This window comes from Podarcis vaucheri, assembly GCF_965113315.1.
Source record: "Podarcis vaucheri genome assembly, chromosome: 7".
In the NCBI taxonomy this organism is placed as follows: domain Eukaryota; kingdom Metazoa; phylum Chordata; class Lepidosauria; order Squamata; family Lacertidae; genus Podarcis; species Podarcis vaucheri.
The window spans coordinates 7,320,799-7,340,661 of record NC_138765.1 but is presented as its reverse complement, the minus strand read 5'-3'; the positions used below and the strand labels follow the sequence as shown (position 1 = coordinate 7,340,661).

At 47.0% G+C, this 19,863-nt stretch overlaps 1 protein-coding gene across 6 annotated transcripts in view; it reads left to right on the top strand.

Moving 5' to 3' along the window:
• The window catches only part of CATSPERG (cation channel sperm associated auxiliary subunit gamma), a 47,254-nt gene that overhangs the window by 9,569 nt on the left and 17,822 nt on the right, over window positions 1–19,863 (top strand). For all 6 annotated transcript variants that reach the window (XM_082230963.1, XM_082230962.1, XM_082230961.1 and 3 more), the window contains 10 exons: window positions 298–453; window positions 1,805–1,976; window positions 5,507–5,644; window positions 6,879–6,944; window positions 9,045–9,155; window positions 10,120–10,170; window positions 11,876–12,005; window positions 15,460–15,571; window positions 16,543–16,707; window positions 17,968–18,086. In XM_082230963.1, the coding sequence (XP_082087089.1) occupies window positions 298–453; window positions 1,805–1,976; window positions 5,507–5,644; window positions 6,879–6,944; window positions 9,045–9,155; window positions 10,120–10,170; window positions 11,876–12,005; window positions 15,460–15,571; window positions 16,543–16,707; window positions 17,968–18,086 (1,220 nt within the window). The remainder of the gene's footprint in view (window positions 1–297; window positions 454–1,804; window positions 1,977–5,506; window positions 5,645–6,878; window positions 6,945–9,044; window positions 9,156–10,119; window positions 10,171–11,875; window positions 12,006–15,459; window positions 15,572–16,542; window positions 16,708–17,967; window positions 18,087–19,863) is intronic.

The window sequence follows — 19,863 nt, the reverse complement described above, 5'->3', positions numbered from 1 at the left end:
TCTAGCTTCCGGCACCTCCTCCCCGCAGTCTTCTTCCTCTGACCACTCATCATCGTCCCACCACCAGTCCCCTGGCTCTGAGCCTTCTTCCCCCGGGAGTTCCCCGGCTGGTGCCTCCCACCTCTCCTTGGCATCCAGCCAGTCCTTGACAGTCCCTGCCTCTGCCCTTGTGGGTGGGGCCTGGCATGGTACCCCTGAAGTTTTACCCTTGGATTCTGTAGAAGGTATCTGTTGGTCCCCAGTGGCTTTGGTGTGATAGACAGACTCTCCTCTCTGGTCCCTTCTTGCCAAGCACAGCTAGATTCTTTGAAGAATGTCCTGCAACTGAGAGACCCATCACGTCCCTTGTGGTACACTTATGGACAAGCCCCTGTGCTCATCCTTGGCGGCATTCCCCGGAGCAAGATTGTCTTCATGTCGGACTCGATGTTTTGGGATTACATTCCAATAGAGGTAAAGGGGAAATGAGCCCTCTGCAAAGCACATCTCTGACATGCAGGAACGCGGACTTATAAAAAATATTGGGGGGGGGCCCCGGGAAAGCTCATGAATAATAAATAAGCTCATGAATATGCAAATAAAGTGGCGCCGCCTCCTCGTGAGCGAATAGGGGAGAGCGTGCTGCGCCTATTAATCAGCTCCGGAACAGCTGATATGCGGGAAACGTGGGGCTAGCCGGAGAAGAGAGGGCGAGCCCCCTCCGCACCGGCCCTAAACCGCTGAAACCGCCAGGAGGAAGGAAATTCCCCCCGGCCCACTCTGGAAGAATGGCAGACGAAGGTGATGGGCTATATGACACTGGCTGAGATGACAGGCAGAATCCGTGATCAGGGAAAAGAGACGGCGGAAGAAGAATGGAGAAAATCTAAAAACTATCTTAAGGACTATTATAAACTTGATGAATGTTAGAATGTTGTGGTTTTCAGGAGTAAAGGGATACAGTGATATAAGGTCAGAATACAGAAAAGACTAAGATGACAGAGGGTGGAAAGGAACAATTGGGAGTTGCTATAAAATTATGGACATTGGGATGCAGAAAGGGGGGGTATGGGGGAGTCCCGGAAAAGAGGTTTATGAAAAAATGCTATGAAATTATACGTGTTTGTCTGTCTTTTTAAGTGTTTGTTTGTTTTTAAAAAAACTTTGTAAAACCAATAAAAATTTTATATATATAAAAAAAGGAAATTCCCCCCGGCAGTGCCTTGGCAGTGGCGGTGGTGCTGCGAAGCAGCGAGGCAGGAGCCCCCGCCCCCGGGGATTCCCTAATCTCGCGGGGGACGGCCGGGGCTCTCTGACTAGGGCGCGCGGCTGGCTGGCTGGCTGGCGAGGGAGCAGGTGGGGAGGAGGCGGGGGATGGCGGCGGCGCTCTGCTGGAAGGGCGCCCGAGATCATTGGGAGGGCTGAGCCCCCCCAATTTTTTTTTTGAGGGGGCTCGAGCCCCCTCAGGCCCCATGGAGTCGGCGCCTACGCTGACGTGGCATCTCTGTGTTGGCCGGGGTGCGGTGGGGCTGGAACTCCCCCAATGGTTCACACATGAGCTTGGTGCCGGCAAGTAAACTTGTAGCCGTCCAACGGTGGTGGACCTTGACTTCGGCAGACCGCATGTTTTGTGCGTAGTGTGTCCCAGGTTAAGTCCCCAGCGTCTCCAGTTGAAAGCAGCTCAAGAGCTGACACCCTTAACACAGAGGATGCCCATTACAGCTAACAAAGCACAGCATTGTGGGAATTCCCACACAACTCTTAACCTAGTAGGAGCTGATCCTGTTTCCACCCTTGTCTCTCTTTGTCTCCTTTTCTGCTACAGGTGGGCATTGACAGCTGCTGGATTGGCTCCCTCTCATGCCCACAGGGTACATTCTCCTCTGCCATTGTTGATGCCATTAGTACAGAGAGCACCCTGTTCATCCGGCAGAACCAGCTTGTCTATTACTATACGGGACATTACCCAATCTTGCATGTGAACACCTCTGGGTCTGGTACGTGAGCCTGAGAAGCCAAAAGGCACAGTTTTGTATTGGTTTTATGCAACTTTAACTGTCATGCCTTCCGTTACGGAACAGATGGAATTCTATGAGAGCTATGCTATGTTGATGATCTCCGGCGAGCTAGGGACAAAGGTGAGAGTTGTTCCCTAGTTCTGCTGGATCTCTCAGCAGCCTTTGATACAATCGACCATAACATCCTTCTGGACCGTCTAGAGGGGTTGGGAGCTGGGGGCACTGTTATACAGTGGTTTCGCTCCTTCCTCCTGGACTGTGTTCAGAAAGTGGTGGTGGGGGATGAGTGTTCAGACCCTTGGGCCCTCACTTGTGGGGTGCCTCAGGGTTCCGTCCTCTCCCCCATGCTTTTTAACATCTATATGAAGCCGCTGGGAGAGATCATCAGGGGGTTTGGACTGGGTGTCCATCAATATGCAGATGATACCCAGCTCTACCTCTCTTTCAAATCAGAACCAGTGAAGGCGGTGAAGGTCCTGTGTGAGTGCCTGGAGGCGGTTGGAGGATGGATGTCAGCTAATGGATTGAAGTTGAATCCTGACAAGACAGAAGTACTCTTTTTGGGGGACAGGGGGCGGGCAGGTGTGGAGGATTCCCTGGTCCTGAATGGGGTAACTGTGGGGTAACTGTGCCCCTGAAGGACCAGGTGCGCAGCCTGGGAGTCATTTTGGACTCACAGCTGTCCATGGAGGCGCAGGTCAATTCTGTATCCAGGGCAGCTGTCTACCAACTCCACCTGGTACGCAGGATGAGACCCTCCCTGCCAGCAGACTGTCTCGCCAGAGTGGTGCATGCTCTAGTTATCTCCCGCTTGGACTACTGCAATGTGCTCTACGTGGGGCTACCTTTGAAGGTGACTCGGAAACTACAGCTAATCCAGAATGCGGCAGCTAGACTGGTGACTGGGGGGCGGCCGCCGAGACCACATAACACCGGTCTTGAAAGACCTACATTGGCTCCCAGTACGTTTCGGAGCACAATTCAAAGTGCTGGTGTTGACCTTTAAAGCCCTAAACAGCCTTGGTCCAGTATACCTGAAGGAGCGTCTCCACCCCCATTGTTCTGCCCGGACGCTGAGGTCCAGCTCCGAGGGCCTTCTGGCGGTTCCCTCATTGCAAGAAGCAAAGCTACAGGGAACCAGGCAGAGGGCCTTTTCGGTAGTGGCGCCCGCCCTGTGGAACGCCCTCCCTTCAGATGTCAAAACGATAAACAACTACCTGACATTCAGAAGACATCTTAAGGCAGCCCTGTTCAGGGAAGTTTTTAATGAATGATATTTTAGTGTTTTTTGGTTTCTATGGAAGCTGCCCAGAGTGGCTGGGGAGACCCAGCCAGATGGGCGGGGTACAAATAATAAATTATTATTATTATTATTATTATTATTATTATTATTATTATGCTCTTCCGTTTTCTCTGGGGGCAGGGAATCCTTCGTCACGTTAACTGCTGTCCTGCCCTCAACTTGCACTGGCTGGACAAGGATAGAATATGGACTAACCCCTGGTTGTGGCAGTGCATCTTGAAGGTGTGCCACTGTGGAGGACCCACAGCACCATGGTTATGCCACTGTAACTGCATTGGCAGCACAGTGCTGACAATGGAAGAGGCAAAACAGCACTGACCGCCAATTAGTGCCTGGGCCCAATTCAAACTCCTCTCTATCCTCTTTTCTATACTATGCATAGTTTTATACACCTTTGTCAATGACAGACCTTTGTCTGTCATATACACCTCTGTCAACGAGCTTTTAGGAAATTACTAACATCACCACGCGGTATTAAAAACAGCACAGTGCTGTTAAAAGCCCTTTCCTTAAAAACAGCCAGTTTCCCAAAACCTGCCAGAATGAAACAGTTTTCATCCGATGGTGGAAGGTGGCAAGGAGCTAGTCAGTCTAGCCTCTCTAGGAAGGGAGCCCCAAACTCTGAGAGGTTCTACCAAGAAGGCCCATTGTTATTGGCATCCATCTGTCTCAGGAGACAGTGGAGTGTGCCTCCAGGAGTGAATTCAAACCGCTGTATGAGCAGTACCAAAGTGACCTCCTTGGGGCACAAGCCTGTGTATGGAGGTCCTGGGCTGCCCAGACGACAAGATTCCCTGGGCAAGATGTTTGGCAGCAGCTTGACTGCAGGAGTTGCCGAAAGGAAGCATACAAGGCACCATCCAACCGTCTTAGGGATTCCACTCCAGATTTGTGTGGGGTTCATTCCATAGCTTTTTCTTCTCCTGAAGATATCCCACAAGGCAGTGGAAGTTGAGGATCAGTGTTTTCCTTCCCCTAGATGGGCTACCTCCCCAGGTTGATGAGCCCCATCTGCCCCTCACTTCCCTCTACAGCATGTGCAGAAACCTCCGAGAGAGCCATGAGGAGAAGGTCCGGGGGCGCAGATAAGGCACCGCGCAGGCGCGCAGGCGGGTCTCTCTTTCGCATGGGAAGTATCCGCAGCAACGCGTGTCGTGTTTGGCCCCATTCCCTAAATGTAGCTGCACGTCCTCGTCTTCTGGAGCCAGCGCGGCGTAAAAACTGAAGCCCAGTTGCTCTGCCTCTCCACCTCTCAAAGTCGAATTCCATTTCAGAGAAAATGCACACGCTATTTCTTATTACTACTACTGTATTTAGTATAGAAATACAAAAATACATAACAAAAAACAGTGACTCCACCCACGCACAAAACCATTTAAAAGGCTGTCCGTAGATGGGTCGAAGGCCGTTGGCGTAGAGGAATGTTTTTGTCTGGCACCTATTTACAGAGCATCTTATTATTACCACGTATACTGTGACTCTATACTATGAGCGCAGGTGTTGCACTGCGCAAAACGCCCCAATAAAGGTCTCATGGGGAAAGCTGTGTAAAAAAAAAAAAAAGAAACCTCCTTTTTGACTGGTTGAGCCCGCTTAATCTGCCACAGTTTGTCTGCGCATGCAGGGAAGTCCCTAACTCACTGAGGGTTTGAGACTCATTGGCTACCCTCACCTGGTTTAGCCAGCCTGTTGAAAATGTGCCCAGGGTGTGAGAAGCTGTCACAGGTTGACAGCTTCTAGGAGCCACAGGTGAGAGCTGAGTGCAGGGTGGGGACCAAAGCACCCCAGAAGGAGCACAGCGTGTCCCCCACCAGAGGTACTATCCCTCTCCTAACACCCCATAATGCACCACCTCATAACATTGTAATCTGACAAACAAGGCTCCTATGCCTTTGCAAGGTGCTTAGAGTAACTGATCGGGACCATCTCTCTCTGGAATGCGCTACCCCAAGATGTTGTCATGGACTGTCATAAAGGGTATAGATAACTTCATGGAGGATAGCACTGTCTGTGACCACTAGTCACGATACATGAATGAGCGGTAGGATACCTTTGGATACTAGTCGCCAGGGAACAAAAGGCACAGAAGGATACTTAACTCATACTCCTTGCGGGTTTCCCAGGGGCATCTGGTTGCAGGATCCTGGGCAAGGTGGGGGCTGATCCAGCTGCCAGGCTCTTCATATGTTCTCTTCTATTTCTTTAGACCTCTGGACACGCATATTGAACCATGTCTGTGTGAGAACCTTGAACCCAGTCTTTTTCCCAATGAATGGCTCTGAATATGTGATTGCCCTTGGTGGCGGCTGGCAGGAAGGAGAATTCTTTCTTATCACGATTAGAGGTATTTATCTTGCCCCGCGTAGGACTATAGGACAGAATGGATGGGGGCTAGCTTGAGGAGGGGCATGCACTTCCGTTGTTCTGTGCAACGGGGTGTTGAGCAAGACTTGAATGGTGTGGTCTCAACTGGATGATTGATCAGCTGTCTACCAGCTCCACCTGGTACGCAGGCTGAGACCCTACCTGCCTGTGGACTGTCTCACCAGAGTGGTGCATGCTCTAGTTATCTCCCGCTTGGACTACTGCAACGTGCTCTACGTGGGGCTACCTTTGAAGGTGACCTGGAAACTGCAATTAATCCAGAATGCGGCAGCTAGACTGGTGACTGGGAGTGGCCACCGGGACCACATAACACCGGTTCTGAGAGATCTGCACTGGCTCCCAGTACGTTTCCGAGCACAATTCAAAGTGTTGGTGCTGACCTTTAAAGCCCTAAACGGCCTCGGTCCAGTATACCTGAAGGAGCGTCTCCTCCCCCATCATTATGCCCGGACGCTGAGATCCAGCACCGAGGGCCTTCTGGCGGTTCCCTCATTGCGAGAAGTGAGGTTACAGGGAACCAGACAGAGGGCCTTCTCAGTAGTGGCGCCTGCCCTGTGGAACGCCCTCCCTTCAGATGTGAAGGAAATAAGCAGCTATCCTATGTTTAAAAGACATCTGAAGGCAGCCCTGTTCAGGGAAGTTTTTAATATTTAACGCTGTACTGTTTTTAACACTTGATTGGGAGCCGCCCAGAGTGGCTGGGGAAACTCAGCCAGATGGGTGGGGTATAAATAATAAATTATTATTATTATTATTATTATTATTATTATTAGCGAGTCTAGGCCAGAGATGCTGGGTTCCAGAAAGCCGCTTCCAAATTGACATTTCCCTACTATTTCTGTAGGATATTGGGGGAGCTTTCAGGTTCATATTTTTAATTCTTTGTTTTTATGGACTGTCCTCAGGTTTTAAGCTACGTTTGCTGAAATGTTTGATAATTTTCAGGTATTATGGTAATTCATAATTGCCTTATTTTAATGCGTTTTAAATTGTGTTATTACTGTGTGGATGACTCGGAACATTTCCTGACAAATTGAATAAAGAAAGTGGGTCGGTTGGGGGCAGAGCATGATTTCTGGATCATAAGGAGGGTATACATGTGCTGGCAATGGGAGGCTTTGTCCATTGGAGAGTGGGAAAGGAGAAGCAGTCCACTCATTTTAACCCTACCCACGGTTCCTTTTTCTATATAGATGGGATTGTGAAGGCTTCTGGATCCTTGAGGGAAAAGGAAGAGACAGTATGTGATTTTGTAAGGGGTACGTCCATTTTGATTTTTAAAATGTGCCTCCCACTGGGTAGCCTCCACAGTCTCGTGCCACTATGGTGAGCTTTGTAGTGAGGGAGGTAAAGCCAGAATGGGCCATATATGTCTTTGTTTCCCTGATCACAATTCAGGACCCAAAATCCAACAATGTACTTGTACAACATGGAATGAGCTGGGTTGGGGAGAGCTAATTTTCTCCATGACTGTTATTTCTTTATAAAATTTATATCCTGTCCTTCCGAAGGAATCCAAAATCAGCAAAGACAAAACAAAAACCTCTTAAGAACAATTCTAACACAGATGCAGACCAGGAATGGTGTCTTTATTATGGATAACTATTCTGGGCATATCTTATGTATACAGTGGTGCCCCGCAAGACGAATGCCTCGCAAGATGGAAAACCCGCTAGACGAAAGGGTTTTCCATTTTGGAGGTGCTTCGCAAAACGAATCTCCTATGGGTTTGCTTCGCAAGACGAAAATGTCTTGCGAGTTCCTGCTGGTTTTTCCCCTCCCCCCTATTTCTAAGCCGCTAAGCTGCTTATCAGCTGATCCGATCAGCAGATAAGCCACTAAAAGCCGCTAAAAGCTCTAATAGTGCTAATTCGCTAATCCGTCAATGGGCTTGCCTCGCAAGACGAAAAAACCGCTAGACGAAGAGAATCACAGAATGGATTCTTTTCGTCTTGCGAGGCACCACTGTATCTTGTTTATATTGTAAACCACCCTGCGATCCTCAGATGAAAGGTGGTATAAATAATGGGGGGGGGGGAATAACTGTATGCACTTCTGACAATTATTATTTCATAGAATCAAGGAATTGTAGCATTGGAAGGGACTCCAAGGGTCATCTAGTTAAACCCTTCTATGCAGGTAACTAAAGCATCCATAAGAGATGGCCCTCCAGCCTCTGCTTCAAAAGCCTCCTTGGAAGGAGAGTGCACCACCTCCCCAGGGAGTCCTTTCCACTGTTGAACAGCTCTTACCATCAGAAAGTTCATCCTGATGTTTAGTCAGAATCTCCTTTCTTGTAACTTGCACTCACTGATTTAGTTCCATTACTATGGAGCAGGACAAAACAAGCTTGCTGCATCTTCCGTGTGACAGTCTTTTAAATACCGTATTTTTTGCTCTATAAGACTCACTTTTTCCCTCCTAAAAAGTAAGGGGAAATGTGTGTGCGTCTTATGGAGCGAATGCAGGCTGCGCAGCTATCCCTGAAGCCAGAACAGCAAGAGGGATTGCTGCTTTCACTGCGCAGCGATCCCTCTTGCTGTTCTGGCTTCTGAGATTCAGAATATTTTTTTTCTTGTTTTCCTCCTCCAAAAACTAGGTGCGTCTTGTGGTCTGATGCGTCTTATAGAGCGAAAAATACGGTAATTGATTTTGGGTTTGGTCAGTCAACTACCTACAAATCCAGCTTGCGTTCTCTGCAAGGACAGCATGTGGGACTTTGTCAAAAGCCTTACTGAAATCAAGATACACTACATCCACAGCATTCCCCTGATCCACCAAGCTTGTAACTCTATCAAAAAAAGAAATGAGATTCGTCTGGCGTGACTTGTCTTTGGGAAACCCATGCTGGGTCTCAATAATCAACGCGTCCTTTCCCAAGTGCTCACAAACCAACTGTTTAATCTTCTGTTCTAGGACCTTTCCTGGTCTGTTCGAAGACCTTTCCTGGTAACGACATCAAGCTGACTGGTCAGGAATGACCTGGGTCTTCTTTTGAATTTTTGAAGATGGGGACAGCGTTTGCCCGCCACCAGTCTGCAGGGATTTAGCATTCATTTCCTCTTCCCAGGAAATCCTGGGAATTGTAGTTCCTTGGGAACACCACTAAAGATTTCACCCAGTGTACTTAAATAGCTCCACTAAAGGATGATTCCCAGAGTTCTTTGGAAGATGACATTTAAGCTGGTATAAAAATCAACATATGGGTAAACAGAGACATGGCATAATAGTAGGAGCAATGTGGTCTGTTCAGAGTGGCCAGCAGGAAGATGTGCTCATGCCACAAATGCAAAACCTACAGTGACATCTCTTTAAATAATGCAATTTTCCCATTGCCCCAATCTTCTTCTCCCTTCTAGCTTCGGCATGCTCCATCAAATGGGCCACTTACTCCTTGGCTGATAACCGGATATATTTGCTGGTGCATGAGACGGGAACCGACAAACACACCATTGTGGTATACTTACTAGGTTAGACTGGCTCTCTTAAGCGTTATTCGTATTGTTTATTGTACTTGAAATTCAACTTGTTGGCGTTAAAAAAATCAAAATCCAATCTATTCTGGCAGGAACCTGTCTAACAATCATGACACAAAAAGAGAAAGGGACAGATAAATAAAGAGTAAAATGAGCAAATTCAGGTGCACTGAAGTTACCCCGCCATATGCTAGAAGTGCCAAAATGTGATTTGGGGGCACAGGGGAACTGAAGGAAAATAAAATATCATTTGGAAAAGATGTTGAAATACTGAGACCCTTTCCACTGCGTTATTGTCCTACTATATTGTCTGAAAGACATTATAAGGAACGAGTGTGTAGAAATGGTTTCCTGTTCATTAGTTGCAGCCAGAGGTTTATGCAGTGGTACCTTGGTTTTCGAGGGTCTCGGAAGTCAAACGTTTAGGCTTTTGAACGCCAAAAACCCGGAAATAACTGCTTCGGTTTTTGAACGCTTTTTGGAAGCCAAAATTCCTCCGGAAATGCATGCTTTGGTTTTTGAACGTTTCGGAACCGAGGTTCCACTGTACATGGGAAAATGGAAAATGGCAAATGTACCATCAAGTAAAGATTGGTATGATAAATTAAAGAGCTATGCTTTTCATGGCTGAATAAACCTACTTTATTACATTTAGAGAACGAAATCAAAGGCAGGATATCTGCAGGCAAAAATGGATTAATTTTATCGATCATGAGTTGTTATCAAATGTATGGATTCACTGTATTCTGATAGAAGGAAGCATATATTAGTCCAAGTCAATTGCTGTTGTACTCCATAGAAAATTCAGTTACAAGCGTAATTTCAGTCCAACTAATTGTAATTACTGGTATACCATCTGTTACATCCTTTTCTTTCCCCCCAAGCTTATGCATAAATGGAATAAAGTAAATAAGTAGGCAATTTTAACATTTGGATGTTTTCTCTGCTCACTTTGCAGATATAGAGCATTTTGAATTTATTTATCATATTCCTGAAAAAGTTCCCAAGGGTAAGTTCAGCTGCAGCATTTGAGACAAGGCAGAATCTGCTGCCACTTGCACAAGACAACACTTGTGTACTCTGTGTTAAGCCACAAAAATTAACACCCGGGCTCCAAACTTGCTAGCGGAATTTGCAAATTCTATTTCTCCCTTTATTGTGCATTCAAAGGTATGGGGGCGGGGATGGCAACGAAACCATTGACCCTTCTGATTGCAAGTACAGGAGGATAGTTAAATGGCAGACAAGTTGGAAGGGGCGTTGAGTATGTATTAATCCTGGAACTCTTTGCCAAAATCCCAAGTTCTGAACCGAAGGGAATTCATAATGAGAGCAAGTTATGCAGATATGTGGAGTGGATTCATGGGGCATTTTTACATTGCTTTGTCATGGTTCCTCACAAAGCAGCGCATACCGTATGTTCCGCTCTATAGGACGCACCTAGTGGGGGGGGGGGGGGAGGAAACAAGGAAAAAAAAATCTGAATCCCAGAAGCCAGAACAGCAAGAGGGATCTGGCTTCTGGATAGCCTCTTGCTGTTCTAGCTTCTGGGATAGCCGCTGGGATAGCTGGTCTGGCTTTGCACAAAGCCTCCACACGGAGCTTTCATCCCCGTGCCCTGCGGAGGCTTCACGGGGCCATCCAAAAGCCAGAATAGCTAGAGGGAGCACTGTGCAGCGCTCCCTCTAGCTGGTCTAGCTTTGCGCGAAGCCTCTGCAGGGCACAGGGAGCCTTCATCCCCGTGCCCTGCGGAGGCTTCTGGGACAGCCTGCGAAGCCTGGCTTTGCGCCGCTAACCCCGAAGCTAGAACAGCGAGACGGAGCGCCGCGCAGCGCTCTGTCTTGCTGTTCTGGCTTTGGGGACAGCCTTTGAAGCCTCCACAGGGACCCTGCTGTCCTGCGGAGGCTTTGCGCAGCTAACCCCAAAGCCTTTGGAGCGCAGCGCGAGTTCCTGCTGTGCTCCAAAGGCTTCGGAGGCTTCGCGTTGCTTTCGCTGAAGTCAAGGAGCCTGCATTCACTCCATAGGACGCACACACATTTCCCCTTAATTTTTCGAGGGGAAAAAGTGCGTCCTATAGAGCGAAAAATACGGTAGTTTGTGGAGGGTCATCAGAATTCCCTGCTTAAGGGACAAGTCCCTTGTGTCATTAACGTGTACCTGTTTCCCCATTTAAATATCAGCCGCAGGAGACGGGCAGGGTGAGGATCAGGACTCTTTCACTCAGGGCGGTTCCCTCCCCTGGTTTCCCATATGTCAGTAGTGGGGAACCCCTGGTTCTCCAGATGTTGTTGGCCGGCCCATCAAGCACGACCAATGGCTAGGGATGGTAGGTGAGCAGCACCTGGAGGATCAAAGATTCCATACATGGGGGATGGAGGTTGTCCAGTAACAGCTGTCAGACCACAGCTTCCTCAACCCTGCCGTATGCCACGTTATCACTATAATATTATATTATCCCTCATCTCTAGAGAACTGACCCAGGAAAAGGCAGTCCATTGAAATCTGTCTCTCAGAGAAGCAAAGAATGCAAAACTGTGCAGTTTGCTCCTGTTTCAAAAAGTCAAGCTGAATCTTCAAATATGGAGTGGGAATAGCTGTGGGAAACAGAGATGGTTTCCACCACTGCATCCTTTTTTCTAGTTACTCTCATAACTGCTATCACCCCCATTTAGAACATCCATTGTAGTCAACTTCTCTTCTTTTTTCTGTTACAGCCTCTGATAAAGGGTTTGTGTTGTTGCTAGGACTAGAGCATTACACAAACACAACCCTTATACCAAGAGGTTTGGCTTTGAACCCCTTCAGTAATATATTTTACATCTGGGGGAATGCTATCTTGCAAAGGTAAGATTCCCTGCGAAAAGCCTGCTGGTGTGAATATGGTTCCAACACCTTTCTGTTTATATTACTTTCATCTTTAGGAAATACTGCATCTAAAGGCGACCAGAAATTCCAAAGAGATTGGAGTAAAGGTATTGAGGATTTGAAAGATTATTGCAAAAATGTGAAGACTGAAATAAATCTTGTAACGTGATGAAGGACAGAAACTGGCAGTTGAAATGCGCATACAATTTAGTAGAAATGGGAAAGCCAGTTGAAGGGAAGGAGGGAAGTCGCGTGCTCGGCGGAGCAAAAGTATTTGATATGTATTTGAAAGGTTGTTATATTCTGTGTTTTTGAAAAAACAAAAACAAGTATGTCAAAAAAAGAGAAAATACTGAATCTAGTGCCCAGAAATCTAAATCTGCACCCTAGTAGCAATGGACTTTCCTACGATGTCGACCATAATTTTTACACTCTCTTGGCTTATCTTCAGTTTTCTCACAGTGCTGTTTCTATAAAGCTTGGAAAAGACCAAAAACAACAGTATTGTGGCACCTTAAAAACTAACCATTTTATTATGGTATAAGACAGGAGCTGCCAAACTGATCCTCATTCCACCAGTGGTCCTCAAGCATCATTCAGTGGTCTGTGGTGTGTCTGTGGATTTGTGGTTGAAGACGGGAGACAGCTCATCCATTGCATTAATATTCATATAGATTTTATTTGTATTTTTATTTCTTATATTGCATTACAATTTGAATTCTATGGTATTCCTATTGTAATGCAATGCATAGAGTCCTTATGTAGGTTCTCTATTGGTAGGAGAAAATAACAGAGGCCAGCCAGAGAATATTGAGAAACAAAACAGCTAGTAAGCCTGATCTTTATTAAACTGTTACAACAGGGTCTTCACTCACCACATGCAGGAGGGAGGAGGAACCCAGAACATTGGAGTGCAAGCTCTTATATAGACTTTTGAAATTGCCCACCCTGGAGCCCAAGACCACCCCCCTGAAACATCATACATACATCATAGAAGGAGGCGGTCAACAGCAGAAATCCTGTTTGCCAGGGTACCTGATAATGGACACGTGAATCCAGGTCACAGTCACACCCTATTCATATACAGATACGCCCTTAAGACAGGATTTGTGAGCAAAGAGACAATGGGGAGGTTTTCCCATTTCCTTTGTCCTTGCAGAGAAACATTTGAGGTCAATTTTGGGAGAGTCAAAATGGTTTCAGGACTTTTTTTCCTGTACGGGACTTGACATCTTTCCGCAGGGCCTGCAAGACAGAGTTGTTCCACCAGGCCTTTGGTCAGGGCACAGCCTGACTCCCTCCTTTGGCAATCTCTACAGAACTTTAGCTTAACGGTTGCCATCAATTTGATTTTAATTAATTTTTATAATGAAATTGTCAGGGGTTCAGGAGCAGAGGCACAGGAAAGAGAGGAAACAGAGAGCGAGGGGGAGGAGGCAGAAGAAAGGATGAGTGATGACGACGACCCGAGATCTCCGAGTCTTTCCAGTGAATCAGAAGATTCACAGAAAGGAGCACCAGTGGCCAGGGCAAGGGGGGAGCCTAGGGGAACACCCCAGGAGGAAAGGGCCAGAGGGAGCTCAGAGGGGAGCAGTTGGAAATCGGGACCAGCGTCACCAACAGAGAGCAGGGGAGAGGAAGGGCGTCAGGTATCAAGCGCTGGCAGCTCACAACAGGAGGGAGGGCACGAGTCAGGAGTGGCCACACCTCCATCGGGGAGCGAAGAAACGGTCAGACGGAAAGTGGAAGGTTGGGCGCGCGCGCCAAGTTCAAATGCACAGGAAGGTGGCGCAGTAAGCAGCCCGGAAAGGGAGCCAGGTCCTAAAGCCCGGCGCAAGGAGGCAGGAGGGTCCGGGGGGTCGGCGTCAGAAGAATCCAGGAAGGAAGAGACCCAGGGGGGCAGAGGGACCCAGAGAAGAACAGTCAGGCGGAAAAGGTGGAGTAAGGCTAGGATATTAAGTTGGTGCACAAGGGGCAGAGACTCAGAAGGAGCTTCGCCGGTCTGACCCATAAGACGTAGAGTTGCACGCAGGAGCTGGAGAATGGAAACTGTAACTCAATAAAGACTTTTACAAAGTGATTGCTGGCTAGCGTGATCCTCTGTGAGCTAGGATCTGGAAGCAGCTCTGACAGAAATGTTTTTAGAATGTTGTACTATTTTATTGTTGTTAGCCGCCCTGAGCCCGGCTTCGGCTGGGGAGGGCAGGATATAAATAAAATTTGTTGTTGTTGTTATTATTATTATTATTACTGTTTCAGACATGTGGTTTATATATTGATGTATGTATTTGCCTGGTCCATTTGTGAACATTTATTTTATATCTTAGACCAGGGGTCAGCAACCTTTTTCAGCCGTGGGCCAGTCCACTGTCCCTCAGACCATGTAGTGGGCTGGACTATATTTTGGCGGGGGGGGAGGGGAGGAACAAATTCCTTTGCCCCACAAATAACCCAGAGATGCATTTTAAATAAAAGCACACATTCTACTCATGTAAGAACACCAGGCAGGCCCCACAAATAACCCAGAGATGCAATTATATAATTGAGAGAGACCCAATTATATAATTGACTTTTTAGTTTTATTCTTTGTATAGCGTAGTGTTGTTTTATTGCTATGGCCGATGGCTGATGCAAATAAAGATTCATTCATTCATTAACCCAGAGATGCATTTTAAATCAAATGACACATTCCACTCATATAAAAACACACTGATTTCCAGACCGTCCGTGGGCCGGATTCAGAAGGCGACACTACCCCTATCTTAGACCTTATACTTCTCATAACATAACACCTCTAATACCAATTACTGCCCTAGATTGCTGCTTAGAATCACTTGTTAGAAGGGTTGACTTATTGCCTCGTTTTAGTTTTGAGCCTAGCGCAGGGTTGACCCTGACAACCGCCTCCAATATTTACGCTGTTAAGGGAGGTTGTATGAAACACTCTTCAATAGATAAGCCAGACTGTCTCTTGAGGGCTCTTCCACACTTCACTTTCGCTTGTGCGGTGCCTGGAAAGCATAGGTCTGAGCAGTTTCCCGCTTGCTCCATTCCTTTCCAAGGGAAAACTTTAGTGATAGATCAGAGCAAATGTGAATCTGGAGAAAACTCAAAACTGCCATTTGCACCGACTGAGCAGTAAAGCAGCAGGAAGTGCAGATAAGCCCTCAGTCAGGGTGGGCCAACTTTGGCAAGGCACCAGATGACAACTTGAGAAGTGTCCTACCCGTCAAAATTAGGCCGGTGGACTGGATTGTAAGGCTAACAGCTGCTCCCGTGTTTGACTTGATACAGTAATGGAAGTAGGTTCACAAGATGGGCAAAATAAAATGTTGTGACTCCTATTTAAATGCATGCATTTGTTTTTGCTCCAACCAAAATGTTGTAGGAGGTGGGGATTTAAAACAAAGATCTCTTCTCGTTTTCTTTACAGCAATGACAAGCAGAGTTATATATATCTCTCCAGCTTCCCGAATGATTCCCCCATCAAATATTTCGTTCAGTCGTTTACTGGGGAAATTGCCTTTGTGACTGACCGAGAGGAGGTATGTCTGCTTATCTTTCTCATGGATCCAGTGGCTGGCTGTTCTAGAGCAGACATGTCAACCAGGTCAATCGATAGTGAGGTGTCCCTGGTTGATCCTGGTTGATCTTTGGATCTCCTGATTGATCTCCAAAGAAAGAAAGAGAAGCTCAGCAACGCTTCCTCTCTAAAAAATCTCAAAAACTCTGGTCAATCTTCTAATGACAATGGGTAAATCACTGCCAGTTCTTTTATACTGTGAGTAGATTGCAGTCTCTTGGGAGTTGGACATGTCTGTTCTAGAGGAACAGGGCTTAATATTGCTGAGGAACGTATGATTTCTTTCTTTTTCATAACCTTTATTTTGAAATGCAAAACAATACAAACAGGACAAAAGGCATCGGCCAACAGGTACAAAACAGTTTAGTTAAACTATTTGTAGCCTACCTTTCTGTCCTTGTGGGATTCTCAGGGTGGCTAACAAATAACACACACAGACACAGCAAACTAATGAAATTATAGCAGAACAGCAAGTGGCAGTGGATATTTTAGGAATTTATGTTAGAGCCATTATATAAACCAAAGATTTCATAGCTTGTAGTGTATAATCTAGCCCTATCCATGTTTATTCAGAAGGAAAGCCCAATGATTCCAACAGGATTTTTTTCAGGTGTTGTGTTCTCCACCCATCTGGCTGGGTTGCCCCAGCCACATTAAATAGCTACCCTACACAGGGCTGCCTTCAGATGTCTTGCAAAGGTTGTAGTGTTACTTATCTCCTTGGCTCAGGGGTCGGATAACTAGACCCTCCAACATTTTTCCGATGAAAATAAGGACATGTTAATGCAAGTGAGATTGCTAGTTTCTTAATCATTCTGCTACATTATCAATCCAGCTGTGTGTGTGTGTGTGTGTGTATACACACACACACACACACACACACACACACACAGCACTACATCGCTTGAGCATTACTTTCCCTCCTCTTTCTAGATTTGGGTTTCCAAAGAACTTGGCACAGAGATTAAAAAGGTATATCCATCAGAAGCCTGGGATGTGTACAATTATTTGCAGGTGATGAGAGGCTCACCACATTACAGCTTGACCCTGAAACATTCCATACTCACCATTTTCTATGTTGATGGACACTTGGAAGAGGTGAGTGCATTAGGCTGTGTTTGCCTTGACGGGTAATCCGGGAGGTAGCTGGTTTGAAAAGATAGCCATGACACCACTCAAGGCATGTGTGGTGGTGTGGAGGCGCTTTCATGAATCCGGAGTCACCAGTGCTATTTTTCTAGAAAAAGAATGCCAGAACTCTCTGTGAATGGCTCCCTTGTTCTCTTATACAGTGGTACCTCGGGTTAAGTACCGTATTTTTTGCTCTATAGGATGCACCCGACCATAGGATGCACCTGGTTTTAGTGGGGGAGAACAAGAAAAAAAAATTCTCCCCCTCTCTGCTCAGCGCCCCTTCAGCGAAGCAGCAGGAGAAACGGAGCCCCTTCCATTTCTCCTCCCGCTTCGCTGAAGGGGCGCTACACAGCTCTCCCTCTCTGCTGAAGCCAGGAGAGTCTTGCTCTCCCGGCTTCAGCAAAAGGAACCTGAAGCCTTTGGAGCGCAGCGCGAGGTCCCACTGTGCTCCAAAGTCTTCACGGATAGCCACCAACCCCTCTCGCTTTCCAGGCTTCAGCGAAAGCAACGCGTAGCCTCCGGAGCGCGGAGGGAGCGCTCCCTCTGCGCTTCGGAGGCTTCGTGTTGCTATCGGCGAAGCCAAGGAGCCTGCATTTGCTCCATAGGACGCACACACATTTCCCCTTAATTTTTGGAGGGGAAAAAGTGCGTCCTATAGAGCGAAAAACACGGTACTTAATTCGTTTTGGAGGTCCGTTCTTAACTTGAAACTGTTCTTAACCTGAAGCACCACTTTAGCTAATGGGGCCACCGCACTGCCGGAGCACGATTTCTGTTCTCATCCTGAAGCAAAGTTCTTAACCTGAAGCACCTGAACTCACCACTGCCGCTCACATCCTGATCTGAAACATTTGGAATTGAAAGTAACCCTGGGATGTACAGTCTTGCTCTTGCTCCCATTGCTGTGTTGCTTGGATTCTTATCACATTTGCAAGAAAAAGAGCTGGCCAGCTGCTCAGGTTGGTGGCAAGGTTTTCTTAGCAGCAGCAGAGCTGCTAGGGCATTTAGGGACCAAAGATGGACAAACTACCCCAGAAGGAGCATCATGTGTCCCCCACCAGAGGTACGACCCCTCCCCTAACACTCCATACACGTACATCCCATTACATTATCGACGGGCATCCCATTATGTAACAAAACACTAGAGGAGAGGTGATAAATTTAAAATGTGTTTTGTGTACCTGATTCCTCTAAATCTGTTAACCCGGGCTTCTTTTCTTTCAGCTGGTTTATTTGGCGGATACTGCAGACAATGGAAGATTAGTCCGAAGGCAATTCCCTCTGAGTCATGTCCTTACCTATGACCTGTTGATAACAACCCCTAACAAAGAGATGAAACACAAGTGAGTGGAACACACAAAGTGTGGTGTCATCACGTTTGAACTTTTCTCAAACATCTGGCAGGGCAGAAGTAGTTTTGCAAAGGCTCTTCAAAGTCTCAGGCTTACTGTCTCATTCATTTGCAAGGTACCTGGGATCCATTTCCTCTTTCAAATCTTTTTTCTATCCTCTCTCTGCAGCTCTTGCAACAGCAGACTATGGATGATGGGGGCTCTTCACCTTAGATTAGAGGCCTTGCTCAGGTCTCCAGTGCTTCTCCTCAACCAGGGGAAATAACTGGTTGCAGGAGCAGCTAGCAGCGAGGGGTATCATGACCTCCAGTCAGCTGCAGCACTGTACTTTTCTGGGAAGGGGTGGTGATAGCAATCTTGGCAAAGCTTCTGCTTTCAGCCATGTTAACTAAGATGATCAACTTTTATTTCACTGTAATTTGTAGGGACGCGGGTGGCGCTGTGGGTAAAACCTCAGTGCCTAGGACTTGCTGATCGTATGGTCGGTGGTTCGAATCCCCGCGGCGGGGTGAGCTCCCGTCGTTCGGTCCCAGCTCTTGCCCCCCTAGCAGTTCGAAAGCACTCTTAAGTGCAGGTAGATAAATAGGGACCGCTTTATAGGTAAACGGCGTTTCCGTGTGCTGCGCTGGTGCTGGCTCGCCAGCTGCAGCTTTGTCACGCTGGCCACGTGACCCGGAAGTGTCTTCGGACGGCGTCGGTTCACGGCGTCGGCTCACGGCCTCTTGAGCGAGATGAGCGCGCAACCCTAGAGTCGGACACGACTGGCCCATACGGGCAGGGGAACCTTTACCTTTAATTTGTAAGTATTTTTCTGCACACTACTTTGCTGTATTTGCTGCCTGCATTGAAATGTAAGTAAACCTTTTTCATTTATGTTACTAAAAATGTGTAGTTCATTCTCTGCTAGATAGAGGACAGAGGCTATAGGGCTTGGGGGTTGTGTTTAGAACGTGCTTTTTGTATGGGAATTTGCAGTCAAAATAACTTTGCTTGTTTTGGTGAATAAAGATATGAAGGGGTTAAGACTCACAGAGTTCCTGATGACAAGAGAAGGCAGTGTGTGACATCACTTCCTTTGAGTTCTCTGGTGTGATAAAGGCAAAAGGGTTTAATCTTTTCTACTTTCCCCTGCTTCAGAACTCAGCCCACCATGCTTCTGAGGCAGACCTCTGTTTGGTCTCTGCTTCTTTTTGAATTAAAATATATATTTTGTAGGGATGCGGGTGGCGCTGTGGGTTAAACCACAGAGCCTAGGACTTGCCGATCAGACAGTTGGCGGTTCGAATCCCCGTGACAGGGTGAGCTCCTGTTTCTCAGTCCCTGCTTCTGCCAACCTAGCAGTTCAAAAGCACGTCAAAGTGCAAGTAGATAAATGGGTACTGCTCCAGCGGGAAGGTAAACGGCGTTTCCGTGCGCTGCTCTTGTTCACCAGAAGCGGCTTAGTCATGCTTGCCACATGACCCAGAAGCTGTACGCCAGCTCCCTCGGCCAATAAAGCGAGATGAGCACCACAACCCCAGAGTCAGTCACGAATGGATCTAATGGTCAGCGGTCCCTTTATGTATTTTGTAATCTAGAAGTAGAATTTGCCTGCCTTGTTTTCATCACTGTTAACTGCTAGAATCAGGTGCAAGACCTTATGTAATTAACCACTATTTCATAATCTGCAGCCTGTTGCGTGATTCTTTTAATTAAGAGGGAAAGGGAGAAAATCCAGCCTAAATAAATTGCAACAATGCTACACAGCCTAGTCCCAGATTTTCCACTT